Source organism: Lampetra planeri, chromosome 20 (genome assembly GCF_965212315.1).
Source record: "Lampetra planeri chromosome 20, kcLamPlan1.2.h2, whole genome shotgun sequence".
Classification (NCBI taxonomy): Eukaryota; Metazoa; Chordata; class Hyperoartia; order Petromyzontiformes; family Petromyzontidae; genus Lampetra; species Lampetra planeri.
Window position 1 is genome coordinate 7,363,095 of NC_136126.1, and position 14,525 is coordinate 7,377,619.

Genomic DNA, 14,525 nt, shown 5'->3' on the forward strand with positions numbered 1-14,525 from the left:
ATTTGTGACGATGTGTGACGAGGGGGGGGTTGAGAAATGTGACGTCACATCAAAATGCGCAACTTCTAATAAATATAGACAACACGTTCTACTTAATTAAATATAATTTTTTATAAATGTTTTCTCCTACAACATCAGAGTGCAGCGCCACATTAAATACGCACTACAATGACAATAGTTTAAAGCGATTTGAAGCATTTTGGGGGGGGGGGGGCAGAGCTTTGTGACGTCATATTTGAGGGGGGGTCTGACTTTTTGTGACGTCGTGTGACGAGGTGGGGGGGGGGTAAAAAATCGTCCAAAATTGCGTGACGTCATTTATGGACGGCCCCATAGTTACAGATCACCTTCACCCAATGCCCTTGACATAGCTTACAAGTTGATGATAGAATGGAATGACGTAGTTGACAGGGCCGTACATGGATTGAGGAATGAGTGACAGCGATAAGAGGGCAATTAGAGATCACACAAGGCGAGGGGAGAGACGTGAAGGAGTGGAGGGACGAGGGGAGGGACGATATTGGGCAATAGAGGTGAGGCTTTAAGAGAGGGATGGGATGATGTTATGGAGGGGGACTTCTCAATGTACGGGGGAAGTTGATTCCAGTGGAGGGGTGCAAGGAGGGAGAAGGACCGAACACGGGATTGGGCACAGGGAGGAGAGAGACAGAGAAGATTGGGAAAGAAGATGACGAGAGGGGACATGGAAGGAGATGCGAGGGGCAAGATAATGTGGGGCAAGGCCATGAAGGGAGGAAGAGATGAGCGTCAGGTATTTGAAAAGACAGCGATAGAAAACGGGAAGCCAGTGGAGTTGAAGAGGTGCAGTGAGATCATTCAAGGGGAGATTGAAAATAACTCGTGCAGAAACATTTTATGACACAGCAATTGACTAACGACTGTGCTGTATATGACTATGCATCTATGATCAAAACATTCTGAAATGTACACGGGATCTCATAAGTTCTCAAAAACCTCAGCAAGGTTGAGCCTAGATGGTGCTTAGATGGATGACCAGCCATACACATGCAAGGTCGGTTCGTTGCACGTGGTTGCGGGGCTACGTTGTTTGGTGGTCAGCGGCTGTCAGTGCAGAACAATCCATTGTTGTACAGTGCTTCTATGTTTCCACGTCTATGCACCCTGCCTTCACCGACCCGCACCCACCAACGTGTGAAGCATGTTCGATATATCCACCACGACCTGCAGAGTGAGGCGGCCGTCATCCAGAAGTGGGTTGACAATAATGGCTTTGTTGGGGCCGTATACAAGATTGCACACATACAGTATTGCATGACGTTTCTTCTACTCTATCTCAAAAAACACCTGTGGGCACAGCACAAGGCAACACGCAAATGTTTGTCCAGGGGTTTCATGACATTTGCTTTTGCACGTCTACATTTTAATTACATTAATTTGCTCACAAAATAGCCCAGGGTGTTTTTTTTTTCTATTAAGTCTAGGGTTGTTGTTTTTGTTCCTCCCCTGCAAGTGACGTCGGTGTGTTTGCCAGCTCTTGCACACCCAGCCATCACGCGAACTCTCAATCGCGCGGGGCAAGGAACCCGCCTGTGGGAGGGAACTGCCCGTGCACACATGGAATGATGCGGGTTTGCAGAGCCAGAGCCTTCAAAAAGACGACATCCAAAAGAAGTGTCACCAAATCGTAAGAAAAACCGGATTATTTTCTGGCCTCTGCCCACTCGTTAGCTTCACCGTCACGACGCGTCAACCCAATCCTAGATGAGGGCCTCTCCAAGTCGTCAGTCATCCTTCTCTCGCGGTTCCACGATGTGACGAATCCATTTGGCCACCAGCACGGGAGCCAATTTCATGGATCCCATCTCATCGCTGGATGTCCCCTCGGAAGCATCCCGTTCCTCGGCTGCCACTCCCCGTTCCTCGGCTGCCACTCCGTCACGATTTTTGACCTTTGGCCATCACCCCTTCCAGCGACACGTGCTGCCCAAGCCCACTTACTTTTCTTAACAGTTTGAGTTATGTCTTTAGTATGCGAATGTTATCTCACCACGTGTGTTCTTCTTGTGCCTTACAGGAAAATACCAGCTGTATAGTTGTGTAAAAAAAAAACATCTTGAGCTACCATCAGCGCTGTAAATGTCATCTGATGACATGCATGTCACATTTAGGCTTTTTTGTGTGTGCCAAACAAAATTCTTTCAAAACAATGCTTTTGAAAGTATGAATGTATTTTTTCATCCTTACAATGTAATATTACACTGGAGACCAAGTGAGTTTTTCTTTCATCTAAAATCCATTACCTTCTGTTCATGTTATCTCTCACCATGTGAAAAAAAAATAAACTATCATATCCGGTACTGTCAAGGTGACACACGATATTAAACTATCCGATGAGCGACATCACTTCTGACTCTGGCAAGCCAGCGTGAACACATCAGCTTGAACGTCACTCCCCGAATCTCGAGTCTGCCCTTGCCAATGACTTTACTCTATTCAACCTGTGCCGCGGCTTTCATGTAAAAAAGCGACAAATTCAGCCATCGCTCATATTTCACGGAGTGGCATAAACTGGCTCCATCCTGCCGCTACACGCGATGATTGTCATGCCCCGTATATGAAAGTAGAAGTGACAGGGTCCCCTGGTCAAAGGTCATCGGGGACCCCTGCCCCCCACCAGCGATGAGCGTCGCCACCACACAGTGACCGCCTTCAGCCGGTGTCCAGCAAGGGGTCCCCACACAGTTCAGAAGAAGCCTGCGGCTTCATTCTTTGCATGCCCTGACATATCACCCGACTTTTCGTACTGCTGAACATATTAGTCAGCTTTGTCTGTTTGCCTCCTACTTGGTTAGACAACCCTTGAGGATGTATGGGGTGGTTTAAGTGGCAAAATGGAAGGGGGGTGGCGGGTTTGCAAATGTGAATTTACATTTATTATAACAAGTTGTGCTTGTGTCTACCAACATTAATCTACTGGCTCTCCAGAAAACTCTCGCCCCCATCCAAAATTACCATCATGATCTGACATCGCAGGATGGCGCTGAGTGCACTGCACTGTAAACTCGGAAACCCGAGTTCGATTCCTGAGCACGGCTTACATCAGCGGTGATAGCCGAACCGGTTCGCCACCCCTGCCCTTTAACCTGCCCTAAGCAGCATGGCAAATAATGGTCAAGCAGCCACCATAATGTGGTGAGGTCTTCTTACAGCAGTGGATTTGCAAAGGGCCATATACTAATTTAACTTCATCACTTAATCAGATCCTGATCACCATCCTGACCCATCTTAATAAAAGTTCATTCTTAATCCAACATCACCTACAATTGCTGCTGTACTTCTGTTGTTACCATTATTCATGTTTTTTTTATTCGTTTCCAATAAATATAAAATATTGTTTGATGTGCAAACAGAACGAGTGTATAATGTATTGGTTTCCATGTTTTGAAGGCTTATTGCTCTAATCGTCTAACGCAAACACGAGGAGTTCCCTTCATTGCTGCAACGTTAAACTGGGAACATTGCAGGCAAACAGTGACCACACCGAGACCCAGTGAAAATGCACCTGCTCAGTGAACCCGAGACGTCATTTGGTTAGCGCACACATTCAACCGAGTCACGAAGGCTACATTTATGAAATGAAATATGGCAAATTAAAAGTGCATGTGAAATTGTGTTGATCATAATACGGCATTTGCTTCAGTACGAACCAGTTGGTTATATTTTGAGGAGGAGAAGCCTCCACACGGACAACAGCCGGTAACAAATATAAACTTTACGTTTAAGACGGGTGGTTTTAAATACCGTATTTTAAAATGCAACAAAATGTGGCCATGCACAAGAACTTGACAATAACGAGATGCAAAGTGGGAATGGTATGGTGTGAGCAGCGGTTCTGCGGAATATAATTGCAGTTTTGAGCAACATATTTGGCTCGACGGAAACAGTCACAGGCAAGGAGGCAATATAGCCCGTGAAGTCTGTGTGTGTGTGTTGGGGAGCGGTGGTGTAGTGGTTAGCGCGCTGTGTGTGTGTGTTGGGGTGCGGTGGTGTAGTGGTTAGCGCACTGTGTGTGTGTTGGGGAGCGGTGGTGTAGTGGTTAGCGCACTGTGTGTGTGTGTTGGGGAGCAGTGGTGCAGTGGTTAGCGCGCTGTGTGTGTGTTGGGGAGCGGTGGTGTAGTGGTTAGCGCGCTGTGTGTGTTGGGGAGTGGTGGTGTAGTGGTTAGCCCGCTGTGTGTGTGTGTTGGAGAGCGGTGGTGTAGTGGTTAGCGCTGTGTGTGTGTGCTGGGGAGCGGTGGTGTAGTGGTTAGCGCTGTGTGTGTTGGGGAGCGGTAGTGTAGTGGTTAGCGCGCTGTGTGTGTGTTTGGGAGCGGTGGTGCAGTGGTTAGCGCACTGTGTGTGCTGGGGAGCGGTAGTGTAGTGGTTAGCGCGCTGTGTGTATGTTGGGGAGCGGTAGTGTAGTGGTTAGCGCGCTGTGTGTGTGTTGGGGAGTGGTGGTGTAGTGGTTAGCGCGCTGTGTGTGTGTTGGGGAGTGGTGGTGTAGTGGTTAGCGCGCTGTGTGTGTGTTGGGGAGTGGTGGTGTAGTGGTTAGCGCGCTGTGTGTGTTGGGGGAGCGGTGGTGCAGTGGTTAGCGCACTGTGTGTGCTGGGGAGCGGTAGTGTAGTGGTTAGCGCGCTGTGTGTATGTTGGGGAGCGGAAGTGTAGTGGTTAGCGCGCTGTGTGTGTGTTGGGGAGTGGTGGTGTAGTGGTTAGCGCGCTGTGTGTGTTGGGGGAGCGGTGGTGCAGTGGTTAGCGCGCTGTGTGTGTGTGGGGAGCGGTGGTGTAGTGGTTAGCGCGCTGTGTGTGTGTGGGGAGCGGTGGTGTAGTGGTTAGCGCGCTGTGTGTGTGTTGGGGAGCGGTGGTGCAGTGGTTAGCGCGCTGTGTGTGCTGGGGAGCGGTGGTGTAGTGGTTAGCGCGCTGTGTGTGTGTTGGGGAGCGGTGGTGTAGTGGTTAGCACTGTGTGTGTTGGGGAGTGGTGGTGCAGTGGTTAGCGCGCTGTGTGTGTGTTGGGGAGCGGTGGTGTAGTGGTTAGCGCGCTGTGTGTGTGTTGGGGAGCGGTGGTGTAGTGGTTAGCGCGCTGTGTATGTGTTGGGGAGCGGTAGTGTAGTGGTTAGCGCGCTTTGTGTGTTGGGGAGTGGTGGTGCAGTGGTTAGCGCGCTGTGTGTGCTGGGGGAGCGGTGGTGCAGTGGTTAGCACGCTGTGTGTGCTGGAGAGCGGTGGTGTAGTGGTTAGCGCGCTGCGCTACAAACCCAGCGACCCCAATTCGATTCCCATGGCCGAAATTTCACCTCTCTAAACCAGCGCCTGTGGTGCACACGAGGGGCCCAATGGACATCGCCTCGTTTTGAACTTCCACCACCACCCCCCATCGAGACCCTGGCTCTCACTCCCCCTTCCCCAACGCCACTCTCTCGTCCCCACAGTCGCGCCAGCAGCTTCCATCCAACTGCGACGACTGCGGGGGACGAGGCAGGCCAGCGTCGTTTGCCGGACACGCAACACAATTCTACAGTGCCCGTAAACGGACACCGGCTGGCTTCGTTTTGCCTGCGCGCAGTCAAAGAGAGAAGCCACCACCCCCCCTTGACGACGGTTAGCTGCCAACATCGTCCGTGGCGACGCGTTCACACGGCGCTTCGATTCCTCCTCCTCCACCACCACCACCACGCCGCCGTGGCCAAGGCAGAGAGGGCGAGCGAAGTTGCAATTCGGTAAACCGCGGAGTTCGGTGTCCGCTCACGGCCACCAATATAACCACTGGCGATTATCTGCAACGATTCCTGGGCCATCCCTTAGGTCGGCTCGGCATCAAATGAGTACCTGGTGCGGTGTGTAAATCTAAACTATTACAAACGATACAACTTTTTTTTTATTTTACCAGGTAAGGCTCAGTGAGCTATATAGATGTGTTTTTTTCAGAAGCCACCTGGCCACCAATGATAGCTCAACGAAGTGGCCTATCAGGTGGAAATTTGTATCAGCCAAATCCTCTAAACAGCACGTTTCTAAATGTGGAGGGGGAACTCGGAAAAAATCCACGCAAACACGGGGGAGAACATTCAAACTCCAAATATGCAGGCGTCAGGGTCGGGATCGAACCGACGACCTCCTGTATTCCAGGCGAGGTACTTTAACAACGTAACTGGGGAGACAAAGCGTGGTTGCTGGCCACACCACACCCTTCGTGTGCCGTTACGTCCTTCATAGGTGCTATTCGTGAACAGCACTGCCCCAAAAATAATGTTAAGGCTACAGGGGATCTGTGCCTTTGCTCCAGACAAGTGCCCGAGAGATACAAAGCCGCGTGATGACCGCCACTCAGAAGCCACTGGAAGGGCCATGCCTAATGAGCATCACATTTGTCTTAAGTGCAAATAACACCACTTTGGGGACTTTACATATGAACGCAAAGCCTTCCAATCTTTAGCAGATGTAAGTGGTTATTATGTTTACAAATGCAATGTCTGCTGTGTTAATGTTTTACAGTGTATTTACCAAGTCAAAAGTTATTTTGACTGTTTCTATTGCACACGCAACCGATTTCAAAATGCAGTTGTTAAATATGTTAACAAAACATGGCATTGGCCTGTGAAGTATTAGGACGTTTTTTTACAGAGGCAAAAGTAAAACGTCATTAATGCATCCAATCGGGAGCACTCCAATGTCTAAATTAAGACAACACTTAAGAACATAAAGTATAGGTGGTTATCACTTCGTCACTAGAGTGCAAATGTGCTTAAACCTCAAACTACTGTGCGCTCACATTTGTGCAACAGATTTGAAACAAATTCCAGCGCATACTAGAACGCCCGAGTTTGTGACAATGAAGTCCCGTACAATCATGTGATTTCATGGCCACACAATAGCACCAGAGGCACACGGACTCAATGCCCTATTAACGACACTGCAGAGGTGAAAACTCAATTCGTCTGTGCGAGTTGCCGTCTGAAATGGTTGCAGGAGGGCGCATTCCATGGCCAACCTGTTTGGTCAGTCACGCTGCCCAACGATTGCATGGGAAACGACCACAGCCTATTGACATCATCATGACAAGTACAATAAGAGAGGCAATAGAGACTCTCCCCTGACCGTTTGAGATTCCTCTGGGTGCCATTGATTTGACCGTCGTTACGTTTTGATGAAAAACAAATTAACTATTGTTCAAAGCAAAACTCGTAACAACCGTCGCTAGCAATGCAAATAAGCGGTTACACTATAACAGGCGAACGGTGGGAAAATAGGGGCAGATATGTGGACTTAAAGTTCGAGATCACGCTCGGTTATAACGAAGCACATTCGTTTTCTGAGGTTTTAATTTTTGTTAGGGGGGGAGTGGGGGAGTAGTTGATATGAAGAATGTTGAAGTTACAGACATATGGACACTTTTCTATGATCAGATGCCGAGTAGCAACTATAATTTCAAGAACGGCCACTGCCTCAAACGCTATTTGCAAAAACAATATCTCTTGAGATGCAGTGTTAATGACGAACGCGTTGTTATGTGTGCGCTCACCACTGCCATTACAGCATCTTGTTGTTTTTGCTTAACCTGTTGCTGCTCACATTACACTTGTCATGTGGGCGATTAGAAACTCGCTTTGATGGTCAGCAAAACCCTGCACAAACGCCTTTAAAAACAAAATCCCTGGCGCTGCACAGAGCTGGCGATAAAGGGCTATTTACAATGCTTGTTTTATTCCCTGCTGCTGGGGAGATGGGTATATGTAAATATGCCGACAGAGGTATTTTATAGATCCCAATAAAACAGAAGGAAGGCCAATAATCGTGGGTGCTATGAGCTACTGCAGTTTAACGCCTATAATGGTTACATCCTATATTTTAAGTTGTGTTTTTGTGCTTGCGCCAATAATGTGGAGGAGTGTAATTTAACCGGGTTGTCGCGTAACATACGTACTGAACGTCTCCATAAAAGTGTTTTCATAGTTTGGAATGTAGTGCTAGTTAGGTCATTCTAATGTTGGCAAACATAGGCTGTTTTTTTTTTCGTGTGATAATTCAAAGAAACAGCATGAGTGGCACATTTGAGTCATGTTTTCATTTTCCTCTGCGAATGTTGAGCAATGCCCTTTGATGGTGAGTAACAAACAGAGCAGTGAGCCATGCCATTAAAATAACTCGGGAAGTTTCTGGTCCAAGTACACACACGCGCGCTGTGTGTGTGTTCATTTGGGATAAAAGTATTAAGCACACCCTGAGGATTTAGAGCTCACCTTTAACATTGCAAAGAAATTCCACAATAAATATAAAATAATAATGCAGTAGCAAGATAAGCGACCATCACACAAGACAACTTTTACAACAAAACATCTTCTTGGTTCTTTCGGTAAAGTCACGTAGAAGGGAAGTAATAAAATAATAAAAATAAAACATAATAAAATAATTCTCACGACGTTTCGGCCACAACGCAAGCAGCCGTCCTCAGGTGAAGACCAGCGTCTGAATTCAGACGCTGTCTCCCCGACAGACCTGTTCTTCACCTGAGGACAGCTGCTTGCGTTGTGGCCGAAACGTCGTGAGAATTATTTTGTTATGTTTTATTTTTATTATTGTATTACTTCCCTTCTACGTGACTTTACCGAAAGAACCAAGAAGATGAATCCCTGCAGTCACGAAAGCTTTAAATCGAAATAAAACATCTATTTACCATGGAGTCCATACCAAAATGTTATTACGATGTTAATTAACGTTTATATTGTAATATTAAGCTGCGGCGGTAAACACACACACACCAACTAGAGACGCAATGTTGCTTCTGCAATCAAGCGCCGTACTCACACGGCTCATGGAGGAGAATGTACACTGCCAGACTTTCGGGGCAAAGTGCTGCTCGTTAGCACGCTCGGGAAAGGCCTCCTTTGATAACCACGATTCAATTAAGACTAAAGAAGTGTACTGGGGGGGGTTGTTTTGTTCAAGGGATAGCTGGATTTAAAAAAAAAGAACAAGTCCAGCATAATTCAGACTAGAAAATAAGCCCTCTGTCAATCCACTGCTGGATGAACCTCATCCCCACACCGCGTCGTTCGTGCAGTTTGTTTGCTGTTGTTCTGATAATTCATCACGCCGGTCAATGCTGGCTGATGGAGGCGGGGAGTATTGGTGCGGTCCGTGGACCGGTTCATGTCATCCGTGGCTGGGATTCAAACTCGGATCGCAATATTCGCAGTGCAGTGCGCGAACCACTGCGCCACCGCTCCCCACGGGAATGACACCGAATGTAAAGCCGCTCTATGTCTTGAGTGTCTCTGTAACTAATCTACACAATTGCCAAACTCCCCTTCAGCTAGGCAGTGTCCCCCCCAGCTAGGCGGAGAGCACCGCTACGAATGTGTCTCGTCGTTGCTCAACGTGCCCCACGTTCTCATAGCTCCGCGTTTCATCCGATGGGTTCACCATCAACACCACCCAGTGTTGGGAGGTCGTCCCCTTAAGCAGTGCATTTGATAACGCGCTGTATATTATTCGTATTATCGGCATCATCATGACGAATACAATACACAGATTTCACGACGGTAACGGTATCACCAACTGTACAGGCACCGATTAAAGTTTAAAGGTCCGCTAACGTAATCCGAATAATTATATCGACGTGTCAATTAATTCACTGTTGGATTCTGAGGGTTATTTGAACGTACGCACTGCGGATTCTGGGGGTGATATGACCATACTTCACCACGCTGGTCAGTGCGGGTTGGTGAAGGCGGGGAGCGTAGAAGTAAAGTATAACAATAGATGTTGCTGAACTCCAGCCTACCCCGCAAAACGCCTGCAGCTCATTGCATAACTGCACAAATATGGGCTTATTGAATTAAAGCTTAACTGTATATTTCCTTATGATAGATATACATGCAATGTATTAACTCTTTTACGTGCGACGATTATTTTATTTAAAGCAAACGCCATTTCACTCGTCGAATTAAATATCAGGCGAAATATCATCCATTGTGCAGTTTCTAACAATTTATAAACGCGCTGCGTCAACACGTGTATTGCTCCTGCACAGCAGCGCACGTTGTACGTAGTGGCTGTAGCGTTGTGCCACTGCGCCATATCAACAGAGCAGCAGGAACACGTCAACACAGGGTACGCGTACAGAGGGATTTGGGTAGCAAGGCGAGTGCATAACAACCAATCAGACCGGTTTTGGTAGAGCACCCGGGTAAACTAACCACATCGACTGCTGGAGGGTAGTCGGGTAGACAGGAGGGAGATGGATTAAGTCGGCAAGTGAATGCTCACCTTTCACAAGCTTAGCAAGGATGCAAGAACACAGCTATATGTGCTTTAGCTAAACCTCACGGTAGGCAGGTGCATGACAGCCATATATCTAGATGTCAGTAAGCTATAAGCGAGATAGTCCCGTAGGAAAGAGCGGGTAACCAGAGTACACAGGTAGACAGTGGCTAAGCAGGTATCCAGGTAAGCAAGAGTGGATAAACAGTTAAACAGGTAGCCAATGTGGCTAAGCAGGTACACAGGTAGGCATTGGCTAAGCAGGTATCCAGGTAGGCAGTGGCTAAGCAGGTATCCAGGTAAGCAGTGGCTAAGCAGGTAAACAGGTAGACAGTGGCTAAGCAGGTAAACAGGTAGACAGTGGCTAAGCAGGTAAACAGGTAGGCAGTGGCTAAGCAGGTAAACAGGTAGGCAGTGGCTAAGCAGGTAAACAGGTAGGCAGTGGCTAAGCAGGTAAACAGGTAGGCAGTGGCTAAGCAGGTATCCAGGTAGGCAGTGGCTAAGCAGGTATCCAGGTAAGCAGTGGCTAAGCAGGTAAACAGGTAGACAGTGGCTAAGCAGGTAAACAGGTAGACAGTGGCTAAGCAGGTAAACAGGTAGGCAGTGGCTAAGCAGGTAAACAGGTAGGCAGTGGCTAAGCAGGTAAACAGGTAGGCAGTGGCTAAGCAGGTATCCAGGTAGGCAGTGGCTAAGCAGGTAAACAGGTAGGCAGTGGCTAAGCAGGTAAACAGGTAGGCAGTGGCTAAGCAGGTAAACAGGTAGGCAGTGGCTAAGCAGGTAAACAGGTAGGCAGTGGCTAAGCAGGTAAACAGGTAGGCAGTGGCTAAGCAGGTATTCAGGTAGGCAGTGGCTAAGCAGGTAAACAGGTAGGCAGTGGCTAAGCAGGTAAACAGGTAGGCAGTGGCTAAGCAGGTAAACAGGTAGGCAGTGGCTAAGCAGGTAAACAGGTAGGCAGTGGCTAAGCAGGTAAACAGGTAGGCAGTGGCTAAGCAGGTAAACAGGTAGGCAGTGGCTAAGCAGGTAAACAGGTAGGCAGTGGCTAAGCAGGTAAACAGGTAGGCAGTGGCTAAGAAGGTAAACAGGTAAACAGGTAGGCAGTGGCTAAGCAGGTAAACAGGTAGGCAGTGGCTAAGCAGGTATCCAGGTAGGCAGTGGCTAAGCAGGTAAACAGGTAGGCAGTGGCTAAGCAGGTAAACAGGTAGGCAGTGGCTAAGCAGGTAAACAGGTAGGCAGTGGCTAAGCAGGTATCCAGGTAGGCAGTGGCTAAGCAGGTAAACAGGTAGGCAGTGGCTAAGCAGGTAAACAGGTAGGCAGTGGCTAAGCAGGTAAACAAGTAGGCAGTGGCTAAGCAGGTAATCAGGTAGGCAGTGGCTAAGCAGGTAATCAGGTAAGCAGTGGCTAAGCAGGTATCCAGGTAGTCAGTGGCTAAGCAGGTAAACAGGTAGGCAGTGGCTAAGCAGGTAAACAGGTAGGCAGTGGCTAAGCAGGTAAACAGGTAGGCAGTGGCTAAGCAGGTATCCAGGTAGGCAGTGGCTAAGCAGGTAATCAGGTAGGCAGTGGCTAAGCAGGTAAACAGGTAGGCAGTGGCTAAGCAGGTAATCAGGTAGGTAGTGGCTAATCAGGTATCCAGGTAGGCAGTGGCTAAGCAGGTAAACAGGTAGGCAGTGGCTAAGCAGGTAAACAGGTAGGCAGTGGCTAAGCAGGTAATCAGGTAGGCAGTGGCTAAGCAGGTATCCAGGTAGTCAGTGGCTAAGCAGGTAAACAGGTAAGCAGTGGCTAAGCAGGTAATCAGGTAGGCAGTGGCTAAGCAGGTAATCAGGTAGGCAGTGGCTAAGCAGGTAAACAGGTAAGCAGTGGCTAAGCAGGTAATCAGATAGGCAGTGGCTAAGCAGGTAAATAGGTAGGCAGTAGCTAAGCAGGTAATCAGGTAGGCAGTGGCTAAGCAGGTAAACAGGTAAGCAGTGGCTAAGCAGGTAATCAGGTAGGCAGTGGCTAAGCAGGTATCCAGGTAGGCAGTGGCTAAGCAGGTAATCAGATAGGCAGTGGCTAAGCAGGTAAATAGGTAGGCAGTAGCTAAGCAGGTAATCAGGTAGGCAGTGGCTAAGCAGGTAAACAGGTAGGCAGTGGCTAAGCAGGTATCCAGGTAGGCAGTGGCTAAGCAGGTATCCAGGTAGGCAGTGGCTAAGCAGGTAATCAGGTAGGCAGTGGCTAAGCAGGTAAATAGGTAGGCAGTAGCTAAGCAGGTAATCAGGTAGGCAGTGGCTAAGCAGGTAAACAGGTAGGCAGTGGCTAAGCAGGTATCCAGGTAGGCAGTGGCTAAGCAGGTAAACAGGTAGCCAATGTGGATAAACAGATACACAGGTAGGCAGTGTGGCTACGCAGCGAGTCTGGCAGGTAGTGTAGCTAAGCAGGTACACAGGTAGCCAGGTAAGCAGCGTGGCTAAGCTGGTAGCCAGGTGTGTCTCGCTCCCTCACCGTTCACGAGTCTACGCGTGCCCTCGTCCAGCAGCTGAGTGGAGAGCGCGTCTCCCATGTCTGCAGGACTTCGGGCTCGGTGTTGATGGGAGGAAGCCCTTGGCCACAGTCGCGTTCGTGTGCCCGACGAGCCGACCTGGATCCGTGGCGATGATCTCCGCGCTTTGTCTCTTCCCCCCTCCCCTCTCTCCGTCTCTCTCAAGTTTCTCACCTGGCCTCGCCTTACCTGCCCGCCTCAGCCAATCAGCGCTTCGCGAGGGCAGATCCTCATCAAACGCTCGTGCAACGCAGAGGCTTTGAGAATGGTGTATCTCGACCAAAGAAAAATCCCACGTCGACTTAAAAATACGTTTACTGGACAAGCGATAAAGAAAACTGTGGCGACAGCCTCGGCTGTTTAGCATTTAGGTGTGGGCATTGTTTTAAATCACGTACCCTAAATGCGACCTCTAAGATGGGTTGAGCCCGGACTAGTATTTTAGATAGGTGAGCAAAGAGGAGACTTGGCAGGTATTGTAGGCGTTGGATGTGAGCTTGGCCATGAGCTGGCAGGGCTGAGTGTTACACCTCGTGGTGTTTGGGTTTTTATTTCCACAGCTTACTCCGGTTTCCTCCCACATGAAGCCTCGTCATCAAACCGATTGTTCAAACACCACGCAATACATGACTCCTCGGAGTATTGTGTTTCATTGAGATTTCCGCTGGTAAAATAATGCACACGCTTAGGTTTATTTCAAGTCATTTAGACGTTGAATGTCTCACGTAAAAGATACTCTTGCTCTCAACGGGCCATCAGCTCGTTTTAAAGGTCGCTATATATGCATTTAGAATTTGGTTATCGCCGTACGTAGCCAGACGTGCTCGTCGGAGGTCGCTATTTTTTAAATCCTCTATATTAAGTTCGCTTGCTTACTTGCTTACGACCGTGTAAATCTTGCGGTCGTTTTTTAACCCACTTCCCGTGATCCAATCGAGCTGACATTTTCCACACAGACTCGTAGTGCGTGACAATTAATGTTCGTGAAATTTTCTTCCAAAATTTTACACTTTTTAGGACAAAAATATTATATTTAATTACCAATTGCTTAATGCTGCCATGCAATCATCTGACCCATAGGTGGCAGCCATCTCAAGCCAGAGGACGAGAGGACTCTAGCCGCCACGCATATAAAGGATTTATAGTGAAAAACTTTGTTTTTACGGGTTATACTTGTATTTTACCAAAACCCACTGAACTACGTAGCTCGTTTTCAAAACGACCTGGCCACAAATGATAGCTCAAATAAAGTGGCTTATCACGTGGAATTGTAGAGCAACTAAATGCTCTAAAACGCATGTTTCTATAAATGTGGAGGGAAAACCGGAGGACCCGGGAAAAGCCACACAACCACGGGGAGAACATGCAAACTCCAAATATACAGCAGGCGCCAGGGTCGGGGTCGAACCCATAACCTCATGTATACCGGGCGAGGTAGTTAACATCTCGCCACCGTGTCGCCCTGAATGAACACGTGCAGCCCCTTTGTCAATCAACCGCTGGATGAGGGCTTCTCCATGCCATTCAGTCCGTGGAAGTTATTTACCGATGTCTCATACTCGCCAGTGCGGGATCGTGAAGGTGTGAAGCATAGAACCGGACTCTTACTGGTAGGAACCTCCTGGTTACACCAGCCCACAGGGGATTATTGTGTCCGTCCGTCCGTCGTGAAGGGAGGGGCTGGGTGGGGAGGGTGAGGCTGGGTGTGGAGGGGCTGGGTGGGGAGGGGCTGGGTGGGGCT

General features: G+C 48.6%; 1 protein-coding gene across 1 annotated transcript in view; it reads right to left on the minus strand.

Moving 5' to 3' along the window:
- The window catches only part of LOC144724370 (protein Niban 2-like), a 47,264-nt gene extending 34,305 nt beyond the window's left edge, over positions 1 to 12,959 (minus strand). The window contains exon 1 of the mRNA XM_078603447.1: positions 12,748 to 12,959. Within this exon, the coding sequence (XP_078459573.1) occupies positions 12,748 to 12,805 (58 nt within the window). The 5' untranslated portion in view covers positions 12,806 to 12,959. The remainder of the gene's footprint in view (positions 1 to 12,747) is intronic.
- Between the last annotated feature and the right edge of the window lie 1,566 nt (positions 12,960 to 14,525).